The sequence below is a fragment of the Trichosurus vulpecula genome, chromosome 5, assembly GCF_011100635.1.
Source record: "Trichosurus vulpecula isolate mTriVul1 chromosome 5, mTriVul1.pri, whole genome shotgun sequence".
Classification (NCBI taxonomy): Eukaryota; Metazoa; Chordata; class Mammalia; order Diprotodontia; family Phalangeridae; genus Trichosurus; species Trichosurus vulpecula.
In genome coordinates this window covers 194,719,624-194,746,092 of record NC_050577.1, presented here as the reverse complement: position 1 = coordinate 194,746,092, position 26,469 = coordinate 194,719,624, and the positions used below count along the sequence as shown (strand labels likewise).

Below are 26,469 nucleotides of genomic sequence, written 5' to 3'. Positions count from 1 at the left end.
ACTACAGTTAGTGGCTGCTATGAAAGCTCCCTGAAGGCTCTATGCCCTTATAACCCTTTCTCCTTTAGTTAAGGAGACCCTGTTCCTCTTGGGGACATGGTAACTGGAGGACCAAGTGTTGGGCTAGAGTCCTTCCTATTAGAGTCAGTCTTTCAGTGTGAGCATATACCACTCAGAAATAGACAAACATTACAATTCATGGCTTGATTTATTATTTTGTTGATTGGTTTTATTAAAGACTTAAGAAAGTGATGGGGAAAATTTTAATTATGTAGTTTAAACTTGAAAGTATTCCATGCACATTTTTTTTTCTGGAGAGCTAATTGTTTACCAATTTAGCATTTACCAATGCAACACTGGGAGTATCCCACATGCTCCTCCTGCCAGAGTTCTTACTTCATCCCCGATGCGAACAGTGGCTACTAGAGTCTCAGTTCTCTTACTCCCTTTGCTCCTAGAGCACCACACTACTTCCCAAGAAACTACTGGAAGTCTCACCCCTATCCACAGCTTCCAGATCCCATTGTATCCTACATGAACAAGCATCTCCATGCCTCCCAAGAGGCCATCTCTCAGCCCCAAAATTCTCAAAAAAAAATCAGATCAATGGAAATAGGGGAGAAGAGTAGAAACATTTATTTTAGGTGTATATATAGAGAGAGGGGAGAGGATGGGGAGAAGTATGTGTCTTTGGGAGTGGGGAATGGTAGAGGTGTTCCTTGCATTCCTAGTGGTAACCTGCAAAGTGTTTCTCCTTAGCAACAAAGTTATAAATGGTAGAATAATTCTACAGAACTATTGGTTCTGTATAGTTCAGGAATTTCATCATTTTTAATGATCTGCCATTTCATCCTGGGATACACCCTCCACTGATGCAACTTGACATTGCCATCCTTGAAAAATTTATCACCCTACACATAGCTAACCCAGTAATGAGCCTTCCCATAAGACAGACATACCATCAATCCCTCACCAAGTCTATACTATAAGTCTGTCTAGCTTGCTAGAGCCTATGCTCTGGTGCCATAGCCTTCAGGAACTGAAGGCTACTTCCATAACACAAGGAAGCATCGTGTGGTTAGAGTACCGGGCCTAGATTTAAAAGGACCTAAATTCAAATCTGACCTCAGACGCTTATTAGCTGTGTGACCCTGGGCAAGTTACTTAATACTGTGTACTTCAGTTTCCTCATCTGAGCTGGAGAAGGAAATGGAAAACCACTGCAGTATTTTTGCCAAGAAAACCCCAAATCGGGTCACAAAGACTGAACAACAGGTTGACTTAGGGAATCTTTATAATGTCATTTCTAAGGGAGAATATTTCCCCAATTTCAAGCAATCGAATTTTTGGAACATGGTGTATTTATAAGGTAATGATTCCTATATAAGCATCTGCCTATAGTAAATACTTATATTTCCCTCACTAGTGTGAATCTCCATGATAACCAAATAAAGTGGAGATAGGAAGGCTAGATGGAACATATTCAGTTTTTCATTGGGCCTACTCACCACTAAGCTTTTTCTGATCCTGTGGACCAATGCTCATTTTCATGGCTATCTCATTACACATGACCCAGGATGAAAAACATAACTGATGTCAGGGGAAAAAATTTTTTTTGCATGTAATAGTATAATTTTCAGTCTAAGAAAAAGATGCTCATCTTATTTATCTCTAATAATATTTTTTTTCCGCTCTTTCTACAGTGCTACTCTGTTGGTAGATGCTCTGGCCAAAGTGAAAGCCAGTTTCTGTTCTTACGGAGGCCTGTGGATTCCATCCTTGAGGCTGTGTTCACAGTATCTCCGAACAGACAGTAACGAGGCATTTTGATTCCAACAACTCCAGCAGCACATGGGCCTGAAAAAGGAGAAAAGGAGAAATTTGTAATGGTAATCGGGGTGGGACTTTATCACTATTTTCTCTCTGAGCGCTTCTCAGCACTGAGGTAATCAAGTGCCTTTGATAAGTCTTGCCTTTGTTTCAATTGGAGTCTTTGATTGAATCAAGAGTCTTTGATGACCTGCTTAAGAAACAAGAAAGGCTACTTTGCATGGGTTTGAGTCCTATGGTTGTGATGCACTCTGACCCTGAGAAGGGTATATATGATCTGAAGTTGGCATTTTGTTTTGGGGCTCTCACTCACTGGAAGAGGGTCATGTGATTTGACCAGACGAGACTCTGGGTAGCGGTCATGGAGCCCCTTGGCTTTAAAAACCCAGATGTTGATGCTTCTCTCTCTGGTAACTGTATGTATTGCTACAGTTAGACTACTGGCTTGTGTTTATTTGCTCTGTTTGTATAATGTATACTTGTAATTTCTGTTTGTATAGTCTCTGAAGTTCAGGGTGCCGGCTTTTTCCCCTGAACTAAGTGAATGATGTATGTATGTTTAATTAAAGTAAGATTGTAAACCCCTTCCCCTTAAAGTTGCTTTCCTTAGAAAAGCAGATTGAAGAGCCTGTGCTAGCAGCCCTCCTGTGTGCTGGTGTTATTGGCCTTACACCTCTACAGTAGCTGCAAGTAACATTGTTGTTACAAGCTTGTAACTTGTAACAGGGTGCATTTCAAGTCTGGTAGAATACATTCATTACAGGGCTGGACACTTTATCCCTTGAAAGAGGCAAAGGAAGTTGCAGAGCACCAAATGAGGTTTGTATTCAGTGGAGGTCTGGGAAGGCAAGAACAATTAGTAAATCCATGTGTTAGGTATCTGCTAAGATCTTGTCCTGAAAGTTAATTTTTGAAGTGAGGGGAGTTAGGTTGCATAATGTATGAAGTACTGGGCTTGAAAGCAGGAAGATATGAGTTCAAATCCTGCCTCAGACTCTTCCTAACTGTGTGACCCTGGGCAAGTCTCACAAACTCAGTTTCCTCATTTGTAAAAAGAGGATTCGGACTTGATAGCCTCTAAGGTCTCTTACAGACCACGAATTCTACCCCTGAATTCTACTTAACATGTAAGGGCATGTTTGCCCTTTAGAAGTCTTGCATTCTGTACCGGGTCAAGGATTTCAAACCTATTTTCATGAAAATACAAGGCTAAGTGGAAGCCTAAATACATGACTTTCCATTTGTTTTCCTCTCTCTGCTGACACAAACCAAAATTTGCTTTTTTGCAATATTTTGTACACATTTCTACCCTTGAAGGTAAGAGCTCATGTCCAAGTCAGAGTTCTAAACTTGAAGAACAAAGAAGAAGTGTTTACAGTGAAGAATTCACAACTATTATGATGCATTGGTACACTCAGGAGGCCACATGAAGCTTTGACCCCAGGTCCTCCACCTCCAAATCTAGCACCCTTTCCCCACTGTACCACTGTGAAAGTCTACATGTCCCTCCTGGCATCTTTCTTCTTTCTCAGTGTGTTGCCCTTCTAGGCTGACCATCATGGGGAGGATTTAAGGACAGAGGTCATTCCTGTATGGGAAGAGAAGGGTTCTTCTGTGCATGGGACTCTGTTTAAGGGCACTACACCACAAGACTACATATGGATGGAATGAGGTATTTCTGACCTGAGCCACCTGGGGTTTGGGAGCTGCATCTGTAGCAAGTGCCCCAAATGTCTGATTCCAAGGCCTACATGCTCCATTCCAAAACCGCCAAGGACAAAAGGATACAGTGCAGAGGGCCAGATGGGGTTAAAATGGCTGCTCAGTCAAGTATTTTGTTGGAATGTTTGAGGGTAAGGAGTTTTAAAAGTTAAAGATTAACTCAGGAATAGCAAAATCAGGTATTCATTAAGCAATAACAGTGGAAAAAAATACCAAAATCCAATTAACTTGGCAGGTTTCTCATGTTTCTATTTTTTATTTTCTGGTTGGTTTTCTCAGTGGTTTTGGGCTTTAATCTTGTTCGCATAGTCTCATCCTGGAAAGAATATGTCCTTATGTAGATTTAAAACAAACAATCACCACCATCCCCTACCAAGAAAAAAAAGTCTACCCTCAGACACCAGACAAATTCTTTCATTCATTGGCAAGATACTTCTACCTCAGGACAAAATTTAATTTGACATAAGTAAGTTGCTGTTTCTTGAAGAAGGTAATTTTAGGTTTCTTCCCTTCTTGCCTCCTTTTCCAGAAACTTCCATCTGTTCTAGGTACATACAAAGGTTAAATTTCTCCCACTTGAAAAATGGGGCAAAGAAACTTGGAGATAGCAGGGTAGAGCAGAAAGTTCCCAGCCCGGCAATCTGGAGATATGGGGTCTGGCATCTCAGTCCTGCCAAGAGCTAACTGTGTGACCTTAAGCAAGTCATCGCCACCTCTTTATGTCCCTGTGTCCTTTGTGCATAAAATAGGGATAATAATACAAGCCACATATACCTCATAGGGCTGTTCTGAGATTCAAAGGAGCTCACGTATATGAAAGAGCTTTGAAAAAAATGCTATACAAATGCAAATTCATTTGTCTTCTAATTCTTATTACTAATAATGTAACAATGATAAAGATAAATAATGCCTACAAGGAGAAGAACCCTTCTGTGCAAGTGTGGATATGAAGCAATTCTCTCATAAATGGCATTGGACAGATGCATTCCCATGGTCTGCCGCACAATGAACAAGCCACAGGGGATTAATAACAGCAGAAATAATAGCTACCATTTTTATAATGCTTTAAAGGTTGCAAAGCACAGTATGTACACCTGGGATACACAAGTAGGAGTACACCCAATGAGTACCAAGGCTGAAGCTCTCTTCAGACCTCTCAGTGAATGGAGCTTTGAAGGATACCATACCAGGGGCACTTGACCACCGAGCTCCTTTTCATTTTGGGATGGACAGAGAAATAGTAGGGGGATACTAGGTTACCTTTGCATCCCATATGAATGCTTTCAGTATGGTCAAGGTGGTGGGGGTGCGGAAGGGCACTTTTGGTCTAGAACTCAAGAACTTCCACTGAGACACATGTTCTGGTGGCCAAGAGCTCCTGTGGTCCATAGCTGTGGGCTGTGGAATCCTTAAAGGACTGCCAATCTGAAGCATATCTCATCATGCTACACACACACACACACACACACACACACACACACACACGTACACAAAACATTTTTTTAAACAAGTATAATGTGGTTAAAATTAATACCAGAGGCATTCCTAATCAAGTTAACAGTGAGGACAAATGAGACACAGCAATAGATAAAACTGTTGCAAGGAAAAGCAGCAACCAAAGGGGGAAAGACCTCAGAGCAGCAACTTGCAGACTGAATTGGGTGTTTATGGAAGTGGCAAAAAGGAAAAGCATTTTTCCCAAGCAGCTAGTCTTGGCACTCTCTGTGCTGCCTTGATGACGGAAGAAGGATGAAGGTAGTATCTTCATCCTTCATGCTGATTGTGCATCTGGGATACAGTCCATTGTTTTAGCACTGGCTGGAAGTTCTACCTTCTTTCCTTCCTCTTACCTACCGCCTCCCTAACTTACTACCTGGCTCTAGCTGGCTCATCAGAGCACTACAGAGACTAAAGTACAAGAGCCAGAGTGATCATTTTATTGTGTTCCATGGATGACCCTAGCTATGTATGTTTGGTCAACTGTTCTTATACCCAGGGATTATGGTGATTTCTTTTGCTGATCCTAGGTCGTAGCTTACTGGCTTCTAGATAAGGGCTTCTTATCCTGGGTTCCTAAACTTTAAAAAAATTGATAACTATTTCAATATAATTGGTTTCCTTTATAATCCTGTATACTTTATTTTGTGCATTGAAAAACACTATCCTAAGAAATGGTTCATAGGCTTTACCAGACTACCAAAGGGATTTAAGCTACAAAACAAAAAGCTGAAGAACCCTTGTTCTGGGTTGACCTACACTTTTGTAAGAAGATTATTGTGGGGAAGAGGACAAATAGTGCCCTTTCACCATGGGAATTTGCCCAGCTTGTCCTGCACTTTTGTAAGATTATTGTGGGGAAGAGGAAAAATAGTGCCCTTTCACCATGGGAATTTGCCCAGCTTGTGTTGTTTAAATAATCCAATTTTCCTAAAAATATTTTGATGATGTCACTATAAAGAATACATGGAGAAAAAAGGCAATAGAATCCCAATTCATTTAATGAGGTTGAAGCATGGGGTGGCTTGTCTCAAAAGTTGGCTCCTCTTACTTGGTGATCAAAAGGAGTCAAATGAGAAAAATTAAAACCAGTCCAGGAATCCTTGTGCCCAGGAGCCACATCTGACAGTTCCTGCAAATCTAAGTATCCTTAGGATTTAAAGAGATAACATAAAATATTCATGATAGACTGGAACAGAGATCACATTTGGAAAGCCTTTCTCCTTACTGACTTAGTTCATGCAAAGGAGTAAGTATTATTCCTAGTTGGCATAACTCTTAATTCCATACCAGAATGTACTCCAATGCGGATCCACACAGGAAGGCCTGGAAGATGCTGGAGTTCAAAGGATCCCATGAAACTGAGGATATCCAAAGCCATCTTGGCAATGTCTACTGCATGTCGATTGCCATTCCTCTTTGGCAACCCGCTAGCAACCATATAGGCATCTCCAATGGTCTCCACCTGTGGAAACAGTTTTCTTGTTAGCTGCCTTACTTCTTGGAAAATCACAGAAATTAACGCAACAATAGTCATTTTACATCATCAACAATATGGATTGTATGCTCACCATGAGCGTGGCACTGCACTACCAGTGGGAGTTATCTTTGAGAAAATACAATTTATCTTATTGGGAACCAGATTAAGAACATTCTTACAATAACTTCTCTAGGATGTCATTTAATCTAGTTAGATGAATCATAAAACCATGTGCTTTAACTGCACAGTGAACTTAATAACAATATAAATCACCCACATACTCTGATGATGAGCATTATATAAATGCCGAATTGGACAGAATAATTTTATGTGATTCCAACAGCTGGCCTTCTACCACTTCCCTCAGGAGAGAAAAATTGGGAAAAATTTCCAAAAAGCCAGCATTCCTCCATTGAAATTTATCTCTTTATTTTCTATTTTTTCCTCAACCCACTTAGTAGAAAAATATATTAAAAACATATTCTCTAGCATTGGCCATTTTCCAAATAACAGCTCATAGGTGGGAATCATTTCCTTACTGACAGTTCTTATTTTGATATGCTATAATGTATATAACATTCTTTGTAGACTTTAAAGTAACATGTAAATATCAGTTATTATCAATATTACTATTGACACATATATTAGTCTGGAGATTCTAAATTTTTTCCTAAAAATTAGCTCAAGATTGATATTGTTATCAAGTACATGCATCTTTTCATCTTATTTTTGTTTTTATTTCATCCAATGTTGAACCTGGAAGATGATAAAGATAGTGATGTCCTTCACAGAAATAGAGAGTTTAGGAAAAGGTGGTTTAAGGGGGAAAGATCATTTTGGATAAGTTGAATTTCAGATGCCTATAGGAAGTCCAGATGTGGATGTCTAGCAGACAGCTAACGATGTGGGACTAGAGCTCAGGAGAGATATAAAGGCAAGATACGCAGATTTTAGAGTCATCTGTATAGGGATGATCATTGAATCCTTTGTAACTGATGAGATTTCCAAGTGAGTGTATGTAGAGAAATAAGAATAGAGTGCTCAGAACAGAGCTATAGAGTATATCAGGGGATGGGAGAGAAGATCTGGAGGACGTTCTAGAAAATGAGACTGAAGGTCAGACAGGTAGGAAGAGACGCTGAAAGCAGCAACTTTTTAATTGCTTCGGTTGTTAAGAAGTTACTTCCTTAAGTCAAGACCTCATTGCAATTTCAATCTATCAATCCTAGTTCTGTCCCCGAGGTCAAACAAAAATTGCCTAATTGCTCTCCCACAAGACGGACCTATAAATTATTGAAAACAGTAGTGAAATAAAGTCAATGCAACCAAGATTAGAAGAGAAGCAGAAAGCTAGGAAATAATTTTACAGCCAACGTATCCGAGAAAGGCCTCATGTCTAAAATATATAGAGAACTGAGTGAAATTTATAAGAATACAAGTCATTCTCCAATTGATAAATGGTCAAAGGATATGAATAGGCAGTTTTCAGATGAAGAAATTAAAGCTATCTATAATTATATGAAAAAAGGTCTAAACTACTATTGATTAGAGGAATGCAGATTAAAACAACTCTGAGGTACCATCTCACACCTATCAGATTGGCTAATGTGACCAAAAAGGAAAATGATAAATGTGTTAGAAGATGTGGGAAAATTGGAACACTAATGCATTGTTGGTGGAGTTGTGAACTGATTCAACCATTCTGGAGAGCGATTTGGAACTATACCCAAAGGGCTATAAAATAGTGAATACCCTTTGATCCAACAATACCACTACTAGGTCTGTATCCCAAGGAGAACCTAAAAAAGAGGAAAAGATCCAAGTGTACAAAAATATTTATAGCAGCTCTTTTTGTGGTGACCAAGAATTAGAAATTGAGGGGATTCTTATCAATTGAGGTAGGGCTGAGCAAGTTGTGGTATATGAATGTAATGGAATACTATTGTGCTATAAGAAATGATGTGCAGGTGGACTTCAGAAAAACCTGGAAAGACTTATATGAACTGATACTGAATAAAGTGAACAGAACCAGGAGAACACTGTATACAGTAACAGCCACAATGTGCAATGACTAGCTTTGTTAGACTTAGCTTTTCTGAACAACACAATGATCTAAGACAATTCCCAGAAGACTCATGATTTAAAAATGCTGTCCACATCCAGAGAAGGAATTATGGAGTCTGAATGCAGATCAAAGCATACTATTTTTTCTTTTTTGTTTGTTTCCTCTTTCTCATGGCTTTCCCCTTTTTTCTGATTCTTCTTTCACATGACCAATGTGGAAATATGTCTAATATGACTGTACATGTATAGCCTATATCAGATTGCATACCAACTTAGAAAGTGGAGAGGGGAGGGAGGGAGAAAAAAATTGCAATTCAAAATCTTATAAAAGTGAATGTTGAAAACTATCTTTACATATAATTGGAAAAAATACTATTAAGTGGGGAAAAAAAGAAAACAGTTTTTATCTGCTCCATCTGTATTCTTATCCAGGCTAAACATTCCCAAGTCTTTCAATTTATCTTCATCTCTATTCCCCTACCATCTTGGTTTCCCTTCTTTAGAGATTTGTGGATAATGTCCTTCTTAAAACAGCAACTAGCACTGAATATAATTATCCAAATATGGTCTGACCAAGAAAAAGTACAGTGGAACTACCACCTCCCTCATTATGGACAATGTCTTTTTTTAAGAAATAAAAAAGCTCACTGTATTCACGAGTTTTGGGGCTATCAGGTTACACTGTTGACTCACATTGAGTTTGCAGTCTGAGAAAATCCCAGATCTTTTTTCAGATGACCTACTTTCTCAGCCATACTTTCCCCTTATGGTGAAGTTGATTTATTGATGTCTTTTGTAAGACTTTGCTTTTATCACTATTAAAGATCTTTCTGCGTGCTGATTCTCTCAGCAGCACATCAGCTGACATCCCTTCCAACTTCATGCTATCTAAAACTTTAATAAGCATTCCACCTATCCTTTTATATGTCATGGATAAAAATATCAAACAACAATTGGCCAAGGACAGATTCCTTGCACTCCAGGAGAGATTTCAAGTTGCCATCAGTCTACTTTTTGGTTCTGGTCATTTCACCATTGTTGAATCCACCTAATTACACTATTGTCTAGACCATATCTTTCCATCTAGTTCACAAGGGCAACACCCTTTAATAATTCATTTTAGAATTCGTTTCTATTCAGCAATAGAAGTCAAGCTCACCAGTTTATAGTCTATAGACTCTACTCTCCTACCCCTTCCCACTTCTTTTTTAAAAAATTAGGAAAATTCCTTCTTCTGAGTAGGAAAAATACAACAAGTAAGAAGACAACCATTCTTCACCATACATACTGATCCTCTTTTCTCAATCCCTTCAGCCTTGTTAAGGGGACTGTTACCTTGTAGACATCATGGTGATCCAGAATGTGGTCGAAGCTCTTGTAGACCTCATTGAGCATATCGACCACCTCCATAGGAGTGCTATACTTGCAGATGGTGGTAAAACCTACAATGTCACTGAAGTAAATTGTGACCTCCTCATACAGTTCAGGTTCCACAAAACCCTTCTCCTTCAAAGACTTTACCACTAGCCTGAAGAAGGGAAAGAACACAAAGAGAAGGGCTTCCAGTTTCAGCCATTTATACTTTTCTCCCACAAACCATTACCATGTAGCAGCAACAAATCTGTAATACATACTAATAAATCGAGATTGTTGGATTCCTAATGAACTCAATTGCCTCATTACTCACAATGATGAAACAAAAAGAAATGATAAACATGTGCATGTGTGTATGTACATGTGTGGAAAATGTATAAGGTGTGTATGGCCTGGATAATGTCCAATAGCTTGATATTTAAACATTATAATTAATACATGTACATTATCTCAAATATACAATACTTTCTTATACACCTCTACATCAACTGATATCTTATTCAAACTTTAAATATAATGAAAATCATGAATGGTTTGCTAAATAGTAATAATAATAATAGCTAGCATTTATATAGCAGGTTTACTTTGTGCTTTATATATGGTTTTCATTTGATTCTTAGAATAACTCTATGAGGTAAATGCTATTATTATCCCCATTTTAGAGATGAGGAAATTGAGGCTGAGAGAGGTTAAGTTTCTTGAACAGGGTCACATGGTTGCTAAGTGTCTAAGGCAAAATTCCACCTTAGGTTTCCCTGATGCTAAATCTAACATTTTAGCCACTGTGTTACCAAGGTGTCTCATGAGCAAAACATGGTCCGAAAGTATACCCACTGACCAAGAATTAGAGAACATTCAAAGCCAGAATGTCCTTTATGATATTATAAGGAAAAAATGTGTCCTAAATTTGTTAATAAGTTCTAAACCAGATTTTAAATTCTGTCCAATCTTGCTGGAGTTAAAAAACACATTTGACTTCATAAACAGTTTCCTTTGCATTACCTTTAAGCTGTAAATATTGAATTGTTTAAGATCATTATCTATTGTTTTATCTCCTTTAAAAATTAGTTTTGAATGTCATGAATGTTTGAAAATGTGTTTGAAGGAGAAAAATGTTTGGTTTCTTTAAACAGTCAATTCAGACATTGGGAGAACCCGGCTGTAATGATAAACTTGAAGAAGTATGGGACCTCTTGTATACCAAGTCAAATGATCCTTATTATGTCTAAGCACTAGAGATCAGAATGGGAAAGTAGGAGGCCAGTCATGTAGCAGGCCATACTTATAGTACTTCATGTGTTGAGTTGGCCTTCAGGAAACTGGACCAGAGACACCCTAGATAGTAGAAGAATCGAGTGAAGACTAGTTACAGAGTCCTACTTTATTAACAGTGCTGTAGTAGACTCATATCTTTGGTGTGGTTGTTCCTTTCACTGGTGCAAATGGCAACCCATCTATACCTTTGTATTAATGGTATTAATTCAATAAATTCAATAAATATTTATTAGGTTTCTAATATCTACAAAGTGCTGTGTATCCATGTTTTTACATAAATCTATAGGAGATTAAGCTAGTGTCTATTACCTCTTCTTTTACTATTTCATGGATATTAATTTAGCTCTTGCACATTCCCTCTGTTACATCTCACTCTATATTACCTGGTTACCTCCTTTTCTAGTCAAGAACAACATAAGCTATTAGCATCAATGTCAAGAAAAGCTATTATTGACCTGATGGGTTGGTGTGATTTATCTAGTTCTATTGTTTACAAGTCCCCATTATCAATTAGCCAGCCATAGTTAATTAGCTTTTCAAAAGGAGTACTTACTAAGGAGGTACACATGGACAATTTTTATAGAACATCCCCTTAGAAGTCTGGAGTGTATTTTCCCACAATTACACATGAGATCCAGGGGGAGAGTGGCCACAAATTTAGAGAATATATGTAACTGCCATTTATAGGAAGTCCTTTTTCCCCTTTTTGGAGTCCTCATGAAGTTCTTCTGACTCTTTTCTGGATCTCCCTTTGTAGAGTCCTGAAGCTTCTTTTCTTCAATGTGTTTAGTTTGTCCTTGGAATGTCTCTCCACCCCCACTGTAGATACTACCATCAGCCACTGTTGTTCCAAGGACTCTGATGCCAACAATTATGGGAAGTCCAAATCTTATGACCTTTAAAAGAACCTCAGTCATCCTCATCCCATTTGTTTCCTTCTGGTTATAAGTGCTCCTGAAGCTTTATTCCTCACTGTTAGAATCTTTTCTATGCTCTGTATAGGCCAAAAGATAAGTCAATCCTTCAACCATTCCCAGTACATTTCCTGTGTAGTAGAAACTGATTTTACCCTATCTCTTGAAGAATTTAATGCTTCCCAAATTGATGAAGGGCTTGTTCATACTTAGTTTATGCCTTTGATTAATTGATTTCTTAGAGGTATCTAAAACTTGTGCACATTTAGTTTTTAAAAATTTTAAATCTATTTTATTTTATTTCCTAATTAACAAGCATTTATTTTCTTTCCCTTCCACCTTAACCTATCTCTAATTTAAAAGGAAAAAGAAAACCCTTATAATAAATATGCATAGTCAAGCAAAACAAATTCCTACAATGTCCACGTTCAAAAACATATGTCTTTTTCTGCATCTTGAGTCCATCACGTCTCTATTAGGAGGTGGGTAGCATGGGTCATCATCAGTCCTCTGGTACCATGGTTCATCAATGCATTGCATTATTCTTAAGTCCTTCAAAATCCTTTGTCTTTACAATGTTGTTATTGTTCTCCTGTTTCTGCTCATTTTACTCTGCGTTAGTTCATACAAGTATTCCCAGATTTCTTTGATCCCGTCCTTTTCATCATTTCTTAAGGCACAATCATGTTCCATTGCAGTCATATATTATAATTAGTTCTTTACTATGTGGATGTGACACTGCTCAAGCCCAACATAGAAAAACCATCGACTACCTAACAGATGGTCTAGAGCATCTTGAATTTGTAGCACATATACTGATCTACATTAGCTCTTTTATTCAAGGTCTAATAATTATGTATAGCATGATCTTTTCAGTCTTCTTCAGAACCATCAAAAGTATAAGGCATAAAGACTATGGAACATCATGATGATGCAGTTAATATTTCATTCTGATAGATCCTGAGGTTTTCCATTTATAAAAATGGAAATTTTCTGCCACTGTTCTTGAAAAATTTGGGATTCCCTCAGGTAAATTGTGCTTACTGCTCCACAGATGCATCCCACATTTCCTACCAATGCTAGGCGAACATTATCAATCATCACACTGAGAGTCTGTCCATTCTTCTGATCCTTTGAGATTCTTCAGTCACTGGAGAGTTACCAAAGTCAAACATTTTTGGATCTACATTTGAGGTATGTATGCGGGGGTAGAAGCAGGGATGGAGAAGGATCAATGCTTCTTTGTTGCTCTTATCACAAAAGGTCTCTGTTTTAGGCTTCCAAGTACAAGGCATTAATTGTTAGGGTGTCCAGGTACTGATCACCCACTCACTTGAAATATCGGGATATTACTTTGAATAGAGTGCAGCTGGTTCATTCAGTGCTAGTGCTCTGCCCCGCAAGCAATGAAGCAACCTTGTGCATTGCCGATGGAATTCAGAAGTGAACTTGGTTTGGTAAATGCTTTTTTGTTTCTTTTGAAAGTTTAATTTATTTTTTTTCTGGCTTACATATAATTGTCTCTCCCTCCCTCCCCCTCTTCCTGTTGAATAACAAAAAAAGAAAAATAAAACCCTAAGAACAAATATACATCGTCAAGCAAAACAAATTCCCACATTGACCATGTCCAAAAATGTGTCTCAATCTGCATGTTAAGTCCGTCACTTCTCTGGTGGGAGGTACGTCATCTTCTGAAATCAGGATTTGTCATTGCATTGGTCAGAATTCTAAAGTCTTTCAAAGTTGTTTTTCTTTATAATGTTGTAATCTTTGTATAAATTGTTCTCTTAGTTCTACTCAATTCATTCTGCATCAGTTCATAGAAGTCTTCCCAGTTTCCTCTGAAATTGTCCATTTGCCATATCTTATGATATAATTATATTCCATTGTGTTCATAAACCATAATTTACTTTTCTAACCCCCAATATGTGGGTGCCCTCTGTGTTACCAGTTTTGAACTATTATGAAAAGAGCTGTTATGTTTTTGTACATAGGAACCCCTTTTCCTTTTCTTTAATCTCTTTGGGGGCATATACCTTGTCATGTATGGTATCACTGGTTCAAAGGTTATGAACCATGTAAAAACTTTTGGGGCATAGTTCCAAATAGCTTCCTAGAACAGCTTTACCAATTCACACCTCCACTGACAGCACTTTAGTGTTTTCCTGCAGTCCCTTAAGCTTTGGTCGTCTTTGCCAGTCTCATAGTGTCAGGTGGAATCTCACAGTTGCTTCAATTTGCATGTCTCTAATTACTAGTAATTTAGAGCATTTTTATATGATTGTTGATATTTTGGATTTCTTCCTTTGAAAACTGTTCACATGCTTTAACCATTTATCCAATGAGGAACGGGTCTTAGTCTAATACATTTGAATCATTTTCTTAAATATCTTGGATATGAATATTTCATTAGGAAAACTTGCTGCAACTACTATGAGTTTAAGTCTTCACTCTCTTAAAGAGCTGGATAGTAAAAGCAACAGTGTGCTTTGGATTTTTTTTAGGGGAGAGAACAAAATATTTTGGATTTTGGTTTTTGTCATATGTTTTCAATATATATGCCTTTGTAAAAACCTATTTGATATTTGATTAGATAATATAGGGCAATAATTACTGATGATTGATATTAGGATGGGTAAACACACACCAGAATGGGGACTTGAGCCAATAGCATTAGAAAAACACTCCTAACCCTTCAGGGTACCCCTAGGACCCTAAAATAGTTGAGGATGTAATTGTTCAAGATATCTGTTCTCTGGGGACTCAATTTGCCAGTGCACTTGGGTGTTGGGATAAAGACACACAGAGTTTACATGGGCTATAAAGGTTAACAAAAAGTATACTCAGCATTAATCTGTTGGCAAATGTCACTTTACTAAATCTCTCTCTCCTCTAGAGGTTGCCTTAAGGCTTATACACAGTTCTTAGCCCTTCTGCCCCAGCCTTTATCTGTTAGTGTAAATAAATAATTAATTTTTTAAACACTCATCAGTTTCTATCTAGATGCTAACTGCTTTATAATTTTCTTAAGCTGAAGTAGTACCTAGCTCACCATCTGGAGCACTCACCCTTGAATCCTATCTCTTATTGTATAGCTGTGAGACCACCTTATTAAATGAAGAGCATCCACTGGTTGTCTCCACAACCCAGTTTCTGACCCATTTCTTCAGCATCTTTCCTCTCTGAGGAAGGAATGTATCCTTCTTGTTACTTCTCCCATTACCCTGCTAAAGGGTAATTTTTCATAATTTATTTATTTATTATTAAAGTTTTATTATTTATTTTTATCTATGCCCCACTAAAGGATTTTTAACCTTTTTTTTTTAAAAAAAACTTTAAATACTTTAACATTTCAAGGAATCAGAACATGGCTTAAATAGGGTAGGCACTCTAACTATAGCAGGATATCCATGGACTTGATGAGCTGAAGAAGAGTGAGGGGTACCTGCATGTTGGGATGGGGGGAGGGAGGGGGAGAGAGAGAGAGAGAGAGAGAGAGAGAGAGAGAGAGAGAGAGAGAGAGAGAGAGAGAGAGAGAGAGAAGGAGAGAGGGAGAGAGAGGGAGACAGAGATAGAGACAGAAAGACAGGGACAGACAGAGAGAAAGAGAAGTGGGAAGAGGGAGAGAACCAGAAAGAACCCCTAAAGGACATGCTGAAGCGTAGCTTAGTGACAGTCTATGAACCACAGCTATGGAATGCTGGGAAACCACACTAGCAGGAAACCCCATTTCACCTGGGTAGCAACATGAAGTTAAGCCTGTCTGCTCTGTCCCGTTCTGCCTTGTATAGCTTGGTCCTTTCCTCTACCAGGTGTTCCAGATTCCGAGAGTAGAGTTGAAGTCGTCGGATTAAGGTGTCCATGTAGCTCTCACTGTTTTGACTGTGAAAATTACTATAAGAAATATAAAGAAAAGTTATTTTATCACAGGAGGAAAGACCAGAAGGAGGGTGGGTGTGGGGGTGAAATTATATGAGAGATATGCCTGCCATGCAAATTAGCACAGGCCTATAGGTCCAAGGTCTTTAAAGGAAACACACTGATGATGAGGAAAACATTTTAAAATCCAGTTTGAAAATAGAGTGCGTAGATCTGATCCTCTATGTGTCTTTTTAGGCTACTAAGGCTTACCTAGGGTTCAACATTTCTATTATACTGAAAAGTGTGGGAAGTGTGGGTAGGTTTGTTTTCTATGTTTGTTTTCGTGAGCAAGTCCTAAGGGCCTTAAGTCAGCTTGATAGCATTTATTGAATGTGGGCAGGGCATTGGACAAGATGGTACAGGAGATTAAAAAGCAGAAGAAATATTGTCTGTGCTCAAAGAGTCTTTAGTCTGGTTGGTGAGAGAGACGTCAGGCAAGGGGATGCCTACAATTTGGAATCCCATCACTTAATGAATCCCTTTAAACTATCTATGCCAAGAAGAGAAGCAGACTTCTTGCACTTATGGGTAGATGTATAATTAACCAAACGAGAGAGAGACAATTGCAAATATAAAATAGATTACTTGCAAAAATAAAATAGATTACTTTACTTGAAATTAAAAAGCTTCTGCATAAACAACATTAATACACATAGAATATAAAAAGGGAAATGGTCAAATGGGAAAAAAATCTTCGTAACAAATTTCTTTGATAAAAGGTTGGTATCTAAGATATAAAAACTACTTACATGCACACACACACATACATACGCACATACACATACATAGATATATAAACAAGAATGCATCCTCCTCTGAGGTCACGTGAAATCTTGCTTTGCATAACTTTTGCATATGTTCTATTCTTGGCCTTGTACCAGCTTGCACTCTGATTAGTGTCACTGGTCTCAGAAAAGCCAGGGAAGATGATGTAGAACTGACTGAGTGGTTGACTCCTTAAAATCAACTCTTAATGTACTTGGGTTATGCCTAAGGCATCATTATGTTTATATGGTACATTAAGGTTTGCAAAAGTGGTAGGCAGAGAGATTGTGGTTTTATGTTTTCAGAGTCCAATCCTCTGAAATATATTTGTCATTTTTATAAAACAGGTCAGAATTCCTATACAGAAAAATAGGGCATTTTTCTCTGAATAAACCAAAGTAATATTTGTTTAAGTGCAGGGCTTTGTTCTACTCTGCTTATTCATTTAAAGAGCTGATTGTTAAATTTTCAGACTTCAGAAATTGGCAATTACTTTAAATCAGGGCTTGATTTACTGTGTGGTAGATTGTTTAGACTTTAGAAAGTGATGGAGAAAATATTAACTAATGTTAAAAGAGTGTCATGCATACATTCTCCCCCACCCCTACCCCCCAAGAGTGTTTTTTGCATTTACCAACATCCTCTTGGTAAGAACCCAGGCTATACATAGCATTTGCCAGTTTGCAAGGGACTTTCCTTATAACAGCTCATGCAGAGAGGCAGAGTGAATATTATCTCCATTTTACAGATGAGGAAACAATCTAAATTTCTTGGAAAGAAAACAAGGAATACCACCCATACCTAAATAGTTTAGCCAAGGTACTCTCAATTTTCTTGAAGTCAGGTCTCTTCTCTGGGTCTTCTTCCCAACAACTTTTAACAAGCAGATGTACCTATAAGCAAGCAGGGGAAAGATTAGCCAAGAGAGTTGTATCAAGGCACCAAGATGAATTAAGACAGAATCTTGTTTATCTTCCTGTCCACAGTGGATTAAAAGTGACCCCATGAGTGTTTTAAGCTAACGCTACAATTCTAACAAATATGTGGGGTGCTCCAACCTACTAACTAATCTTTAAATTCCTGCTCCAGCCACTGCCATGGGCTTCACTTTACCCCCAGTTACCCTAATACCACCAAGAGGAGGAATGGGGCCTAAAAATCCTCAATGAAGCTTCAGTCTAGTGCTTCAGCCTGTACTCACTGTGGCCTTGTTCTCTAGAGTAGCTCAGGGATAAAATTGAAGGGGAAAAGGATTAGGGAGTAATATACAGAATTTGTATACAAATACAGAAATTGGAACATGTAGCTTTAGAGCTTAGAGATCATTTAGTCCAACCCTATAATTTTGCAGATAAGGAAATGGAGATCCAAAGAGTTACTAAGTATGTGAGATAGGATTAAAACCCAGCTTTTTGTGACTCCAAGTCCAACACTCTATTCACAAAGGCCTATGTGATAGAAAGGTGATAGCATAGAAAGATGAAATTATAAGAGTTCCTGCTCTCAAATGGCTTAGGAGGAAGTAAGTACACAAATAACTGTAACACAAGACAGTTTGTGGTAAGGAAAAGGGAAAGTCCAAAGTACTACGAGAAATTTGAGAAAAGAGAAAGAAGAGAGATTTGTGTGTGTGTGTGTGTGTGTGTGTGTGTGTGTGTGTGTGCATATCTGGGTGTGTTGGGACAGGGGGCAGGATAAGGGAAAGCTTCATGGGCCGGGGAGTAGCAACACCTGAGTTAAACCTTCATCTGAGGGAGTGATTTCAACAGTGCCAGATGGAGTTAAAAGAAATTTCTTCCAGGCACAATTGAGCAAAGGAGGGAGCAGAATGAGAATGATAGATACACCTAGTTGGATCAGAGCATTCTATTTAAGAAAAGGACAGTCATATAATCCAAAAATATCAAGAGCCAGGAGCAACATCCTGGGGGGCCACCTTTTCCAACCCGTATTCAAAAAGGAATTCCTTCTACAACATATCTGACAGTAGTCCTCCAGCCTCCATGGAGAAGAACTCTGGAGGTATCCCATTCCACTTTTGGAAAGTTCATCCTTGAGAAATCTTTCCTTACATCCACCCTCAATTTAACTCTTTGCCACTTTCAACCATTGATTGCAGATGTGTTCTCTGGAGGAAGGCAGAGCTAATCTACTACTTCTCACATCACAACCCTTGGACATAGCTATCATTCCTCCTTCCATCTCCTGACCCCATTCCTGCATCCCCATCATTCCTTCTCTGCTCCAGGCTAAACAACTCAACCTTTACACCACGAATCCAAGGCATTTCACCAGTCCACTAGCCCTCCTCCAGACACCCTCCAGCTCATTAGTTTGTATTCTTCCTAAAACACGGTGCCCGGAATTGAACACAATACTCCAGATGTGCTCTGACCAGGGTAGAGTACGGTAGGCCTATCAACAACTTGTCACTGGGTGCTCTCTGAATGTAGCCTGCAGCTTCCTTGCAGCTTATATCTTGCTATTGATTCTTACTGAGCTGCAGTTTACTTTAATCCACAGATCTTTTTCAAACAAACTGCTACCTAATCACATACCTCTCCCATCTTCTACCTGTGATGTCAATTTTTAAGTGTTGTCCTTGATTGAATTTCATTGTATTCCATTCAGCCAAAGGTTCCAACCTCTTAAGATCTTTTAAAATACTGATTTTGCCATCTAATCTGTTAGCTGTCCCTCTGGACTTGTTTCGAATCTCCAAATTTGATGAATATTATATGTGTGCTTTTATCTAAATCATTGATAAAAATGTTAACCAGCACAGGGCCAAGAAAAGAACCCTGGAGGAACTCTACCACTGACCTTCCAAACTACATCATGTTATTAATCTGTGGCCAGTCATTCAAATAAGTCCAAATCTGCCTAATTACACATTTATTTAGCCCACATCTCTCTTGTCTCCAAGAATAGCCTGAGGGTTTTCTTTTTATCAAATACCTTGAATAAAACCTAGGTGCCCATAGCACTCTCCCAATCTTCCAGTTTATTAAATCAAGTCAGCAAGCATTTGCTGTTGTCCAATCATTTTAATTGTGTCCAACTCTTCATGACTCCATTTGGGATTTTCTTGGCAAAGATGTGGGAGTGGTTTGCCATTTCCTTCTCCAGCTCATTTTACATATAAGGAAACTGAGGCAAAAAGGTGAAGCGACTTGCCCAGGGTCATGCAGCTACTAAGTGTCTGTGGCCAGATTTCAACTCAGGTCTTCCAGACTCCAGGCCCAGTGTTCTATCCACTGTGCCACCTGGCTGCCCTCAATAAACATTTACTAAGCTTTTTTTTTAAAAAAAAGGCAGCTAGGTGGTGAAGTGGATAGAATAACTGGGCTAGGAGTCAGGAAGACTTATCTTCCTGAGTTCAAATCCAGCCTCAGACACTCACTGTGTGACCCTGGGCTAGTCACTTAGCCCTGTTTGCCTCAGTTCCTCATCTATGAAATGAGCTGGAAAAGGAAATGACAAACCATTCCAGTATCTTTGTCAAGAAAACCCCAAATGGGGTCACAAAGAGCCAGACACAACTGAAAAATGATTGAACAGCAAAAAGCTTTAAAAAAACTTAGTCTATTCCTCGAAAAAGCCATGCTAGCCTTTTGTGGTCATAGGATCATAGATTCAGAGTTGGAAGAAACCAACTTTTTCATTTCACAGACAAAGAAACTGAGGCCCAGAGAGGTCACACAGGTAGTAGGTAAGCAGTGAAACTGAGATTCAAACCCAGGTCTTCTGACTCCCAAATCCAACCTTCTTCCCACTGCACCCTGTTGCTCTTTATCATTACTTCCTTCTCTGGATGTTTACCAATCATTCTTTCACATAAATGTGTAATTAAATCAAGTCAGCAAGCATTTGCTGTTGTCCAATCATTTTAATTGTGTCCAACTCTTCATGACTCATATAATACATTTTGGAAGTTTTTTTCCAGGAATCAAATTCAGTATTGCTGGCACTGAGTCAGCAGATTCAATTCCTTTTCTTTTTTAAAAATCATGACCACATCTGCCTCTTCCTAATCTCTACCGTCTTCTGAAGATTACTCAACAATCACATCTCACATCTGCTGCTTCTTTCAGGAGCTGAAACTGTTGTTTATAAGGGTCAGATCACAAATTCACCAAGGGCAGCTAGGAGTCCTCAATAATGATCCAAGACAATTCCAAAGAACCCACGCTGAGAAGTGCTATCCACATCCGGAGGGAGAACTGATGAACTCTGAGTGCAGATTATATACATACATATGTGTGTGTGTATGTATACACACCTATATATGTATGTATATGTGTGTATGTATGTATGCATATATGTATGTATACATGCACAAAGGCAATTGGGTTAGTTGACTTGCCCAGGGTGACACAGCTAGTAATGTCTTTGAACTTAAGTCCTTCTGACTCCAAGGCCAGTGCTCTATCTAGTGCACCACCTAGTGGCTCCTATATATAGCTTTCTTTGTTTTTCTTGCTTTCCCAACCCTGCAACATGGAAAATGTGGAAATATGGTTTGCATAACTTTATATGTATAATGGATATCATATTTCTTATCTTCTCAATGGGTGTGGAGGGGTAGAAGGAGGGAAAATATTTGGAATTGAAAATAATTTTTTTTAAAGAAAGAAAGTTCCCAGGGCATCAAGAAATTAAGCAATTTGCTTAGAGTCACCCTGGCAATCCATGGGTCAGAAGTAGAACTTGAACCCATGGCTTCCCCCTACCTATTAGATTCTGCTCTCTTATACATTAGTATATTAAAGCATACACACATGTGTGCAATGTAAAGGTAAGAATTTAAAAATATATATTTTATATATTTGTATTTATATATTTCTATATTAATATATTTATTTATATTATATAAATATATTATGTTTATTTATATATAAATATATATTTATATTTGTACATTATAAAAATATATAAAAGCTTACATTTGTGATGCTTTACAATTTACAGGCAGCTGGTGGCTCAGTGGATAGAGTACTGGACCTGGGGTCGGGAAGATCTGAGTTCAAATGTGACCTCAGACACTAGCTGTGTGACCCTGGGCAAGTCACTTAACCTCTGTTTGCCTCAGTTTCCTCGGCTATAAAATGGGGATAATAATAGTATCTGATAATAGTATCCAGGGTTGTTGTGAGGATCAAATGAGAAAATATTTGTAAAAACACTTAGCACAGCACCTGGTACATAGTAGGTACATAGTAGTATAAATGATCATTCCCTTCCCTACTAAGTGTTTTATATACATTCTATCATTGATCCTTACAACAGCCCGCATGAGGTAGGAATGACATTTTGTCATCTTATCAAATGAGATAATACTTGTAAAGCATTTAGCACTGTACCTGGCACATAGTAGGTATGCACTATATAAATGCTTATTCCTTCCCATTCCTTTCTTTCCTTCTCTTCCCTTTTCTTTTAAAAATGAAGAAATAGACCCAGAAAAGTGAAATGGCTTGCCAAATGTCAAAGAACAAGTAAATGAGGTCAAGCTAGGTCTTCTGAATTCATATCTTAGGCTCTTTCTACAGCATCAAAGTGTCTCCCTGGGTCAAGGAAGAGCATGGAATGGGCTGGTGTATTCATGATCATGGATGTGAACCAAGTGACTACAGGCAAGATGGTGAGCTGATGAATGACGATGAGTGATGATGAGAGAGATGATGGTGAGCTTAGGAATGATGAATTAATGTGACGATGACCAAGTGGTGAAGGGGAAAGAATAAAGAATGGGAAAAGAAGAAAGGTTGGTAAAGCAGAAGATCCTTGCCCCACTTCTTGATGTTTTTGGACATCATCATCTGGTTGTTCAGAAATAGTTCATGTGGGTAGGAGAATATGATCTGGAGGTAGGAGAAATGATTGGATAGGCCTTACTTCCAATTCTTTTTCATCAGTTGTCTCCAGAAAGAGGTCTGGGCGGAATGGTTTTGAACCCTTGTTATGCTCCACTCTGTAAAGTTTCTCTGAGGAGACAATACACAGTAGTTAGACATTTCAAGAGCTGCCTGAATTTTGGTGTTCAGCAAATTTTACCCTCAACAAGCGCTATTGGTCTCCTTGGCAGCTACATCAAGCAAAACCTCCAGGTGAGAGGGATCAGAGAGACAGGAAGATTATCCCTTGTGGCAGTGACATCGTAAGACCCAGGGATGAGGTGTGTTTGGGGCTAGTCAATGTAACAACTGCCAATATTCTGTGATTAAGAACATGACCCATGTCATCCAGCTAGAGTGAATGATTGAGCACAGGTATCAAACAGAGATATTTCTTCTACTGGGATCATTAGAGAAAGGAAATAAAACTGGAATCATAATAAGGTCTTCCAATCCACAATAATAATTATAATCATGATGCTCCATATTTATTTAGCATTTTATATTATCCCAACTACTTTTACATGAGATGCCTCCTCTAATTCTCATAAGAACACTGCAAAGTAGGTAAGGTAGTAATTTTTTTTGGACCAGACCTGTGAATTCATATGGAATTGATCTCATCACAATGCCTGACACTTTGTTGTTTTTGTTGTTCAGTCACGTCTGACTCTTCATGACCCCTTTGGGGTTTTTTTGGCAAAGATACTAGAAGCGGTTTGCCATTTCCTTCTCCAGCTCATTTTATAGATGTAGAAACTGAGGCAAATAGGGTTAAATGATTTGCCCAGGGTCACACAGCTAGCAAGTGTCTGAGACCAGATTTGAACTCAGGAAGATGAGTCTTCCTGACTCCAGGGCTGACACTCTATCCACTACACCCCCTAGATGCACTTCATAGACACTTAATACATGTTTATTGACTGACAAAGCTAATTCCATTAAAGCAGATCAAAAACTCTTGTCATAGAGTCATAGAGATTTTCCTGGGCCACTGACGAGTTAAGTAACTTTGCCTATGGTCATACAGCCAGGATTTGTCAGAGACAAGACTTGAACCTGAGTCCTCTGAGGTCCAATATGCCACACTACCTCTCTGAACAGAGATCATTGCTCCAATTTTATAGAAAAAGAAAGTGGAGCTCAGTGTGCTTCATCACCGAGGGATGAAATTAATTGCCTTGTGTCACAAGTAGTAGCAAAACCTCAGCTAGAACATGTATCTCTTGACATCTGGGTTAGTGTTCTTTTCTGTGATACCTGGCTTGTACACTCTTACCTTTCTGATCCCGACAGCTCAGTGTGTAAAAGGTTTCTCTTCGTAGTATAATTTCTTGTGTGATGATCCCGTAGCTGTACACATCACCTTTCTGAGACACATTTGGTTCTCGGAGGTGCTCAGGAGCCATCCATAGATCTGAGGTGCCAAAAACAGTTGAGGATGGTCAGCATCTCTTTCCTCATCCATCCCCCCACCCAAATCCTTTTCTCCTTCCAGGGCCTTTCCTTGAATAATCTGACCTGACTAAAAGAAATATTACCTTGAGTTTAGAGGAAGAATGCTTTTCTTTTGAGACATTCAAGGCCTGATAGAAGTTTATTGTAATGCTGGCAATTAGGGAAAGGATTAACATTTACCTTACAGCCTTTGTTAAAGTTGGACTTTCAAAAATTTTTTTATTGATTTCTTTTAATATCACCTTCATTTCTTAATATATCCCTTCTATACTCATCAAGCTTTCTCTTGTAACAAAGAGTCAAAAGGGGAGTTGGGGAGTAGAGAATTCAGCAAAACTCACCAGCTCATGAGCTGAGTCTGACATTGATATATGCAATGTTCCTCTCCCATAGAACTCATCCTTGACAAAAGGAGGACAGGTATCATCACCCCATGCTTCCCTGAATTCTTCCTATTTGTAAATGGGATGGATTGATATGTTGTAATCAAATATTACTTCACCATAAGAAGGGATGAATATGAGTCAGACCTGGCCCAGAACATTTAGCGCGGCTGAGGGTAGTGAACTGAAATGATCACATGGCTGTAGAGAGCCAGCTATATCCTGGTTAGTGGTTAGGCCTCTTAAACCTCTGCAAGGCAGCCTCCTAGGCCTCTGCTAGGCAAGGTCATTTGAGGATAGGTCTATGCGAGGCAAAAGCTATCTAAGGATAAGAAGACGTGGCAAAGAATACCCGCCTTCACAGCTGCTACCCGCATGGGAAAGAAGAGAATTGTTTCAATTTAGTTAGCAGTTAGGAAACTTGTAAGATTGTTAACTAAGTTATTTGGGATTACTGTTTTAATGTTAAAAACCAATAAAGTTCTGGAGAGATAAAAGGAATTATGTCCACCCACCTTTTGGGCTAGATTCGTGGGTAGGTTCTATTAAATATAATATGGATATTGACTATGGTAAAGATATTGGTTATTGTGAGTTATTTATTACTCCTATTCCATTAATTATCAAACTCCTCTGCCTGGAGGGGAAACTAACTATACCTTGTCAGCAATGATTCAAATTCCTTAGGCTTCCTTTTTACCTGGGCCAAAAGAAACAGTTAGAATACTGGCCCAGCACTTTTTAAAATGACCTGATTATAATAGATGATTCCAAACTTTCCCAAGAAGAATGTGAATGGAACTTAGAAATGTGTATTTGAATAATTTTAGAAAGTGCATATTGTCATTTGGCATTGAGAAATTTATTAACCGTATAGCCCCAAGAAAGTTCTCTTTACTTTGGTTTACTGTTCAATAAAGGGTATGGTGGTGGAATTCATTCCTTTCCAAAAGAATAGAATGGGGAAAGTGATCCAGGAGAATCCCATCCTAGATTGAGACTAAGATTGTCCCCCCAGCTTTTTCCAAATGCAGACCTCCACCTGTTAACAACAGATTTTCTAATCCAAGCTGGGGAAGGGCCATGTGGAGGACCGGGAGCTCCAGGTGACTGGAGGCCCTAACATGGGAACCTTGTACCCTGAAGGTGCTATGCTTCTGGCCAAATGCTCTCAAACGGACAGGGAAGGAGCTTTAATGACCCAGTGGGATTAAAGAGTAAACTGTGCATGAACATTCAACAACGAGGGACAGATGTGAATATATTCAGAGTCTGAGAATAATGCTCCCAAGATGATAAATGCAGTAAAGTGTCAGTTTTTGAATTTGAATAACCATATTTGAGAATGATTGTTGTACCCAGGCCTGGTCCCTCCCTGAAGACTGTTAATTCAGTGACTATCTAAGAACTGTGCTGAATGGGATTATTTTATGTGGCCTCAAATGCCATATGGAGTTTGTTTAGACTTCTCAGTACAAAGCATTAGGAGAAGCACTTGAAAAGACAATGTTTGAGCTGCTCCATCTCCTTGCCCCCTCTGACCCCAAGACCCTTTAGAATTTTCCATAATTTAGGAAATGAACAAATGAGTCCTAGATACCCAACATGATTTACTGAGGAGAAGGGGTGATGCATCATTTGACAATGAGAGACAGTTTCTGCTCTCTCTCTGGAATACATGTCATGCAATGCTCTCTCAGGGACTTTCTTGAAGCGTAAATGATGAGCCCCAGTGGAACAAGCCTCAGCACAGGCTCCCAGGAGCTCTTCTTCACCCCAGCAGAAGTAGTGACTGCTTGCACATAGCAGCTAAATAGTATAATTGATAATGTAATGTATATATGTATAAAAACATATATAGTGTGCATATGTAATGTATATATGGTATA

The 26,469-nt window shown here is 38.7% G+C and overlaps 1 protein-coding gene across 2 annotated transcripts in view; it reads right to left on the bottom strand.

The window, feature by feature from the left end:
* GUCY2C (guanylate cyclase 2C) overlaps window positions 1–26,469 on the bottom strand; it is a 118,858-nt gene that overhangs the window by 8,656 nt on the left and 83,733 nt on the right. For both annotated transcript variants that reach the window (XM_036760341.1, XM_036760342.1), the window contains 7 exons: window positions 24,019–24,156; window positions 22,741–22,829; window positions 17,644–17,735; window positions 15,892–16,050; window positions 9,929–10,121; window positions 6,340–6,514; window positions 1,759–1,857 (listed from right to left, as the gene is read on the bottom strand). In XM_036760341.1, coding sequence (XP_036616236.1) covers window positions 1,759–1,857; window positions 6,340–6,514; window positions 9,929–10,121; window positions 15,892–16,050; window positions 17,644–17,735; window positions 22,741–22,829; window positions 24,019–24,156 — 945 coding nt within the window. The remainder of the gene's footprint in view (window positions 1–1,758; window positions 1,858–6,339; window positions 6,515–9,928; window positions 10,122–15,891; window positions 16,051–17,643; window positions 17,736–22,740; window positions 22,830–24,018; window positions 24,157–26,469) is intronic.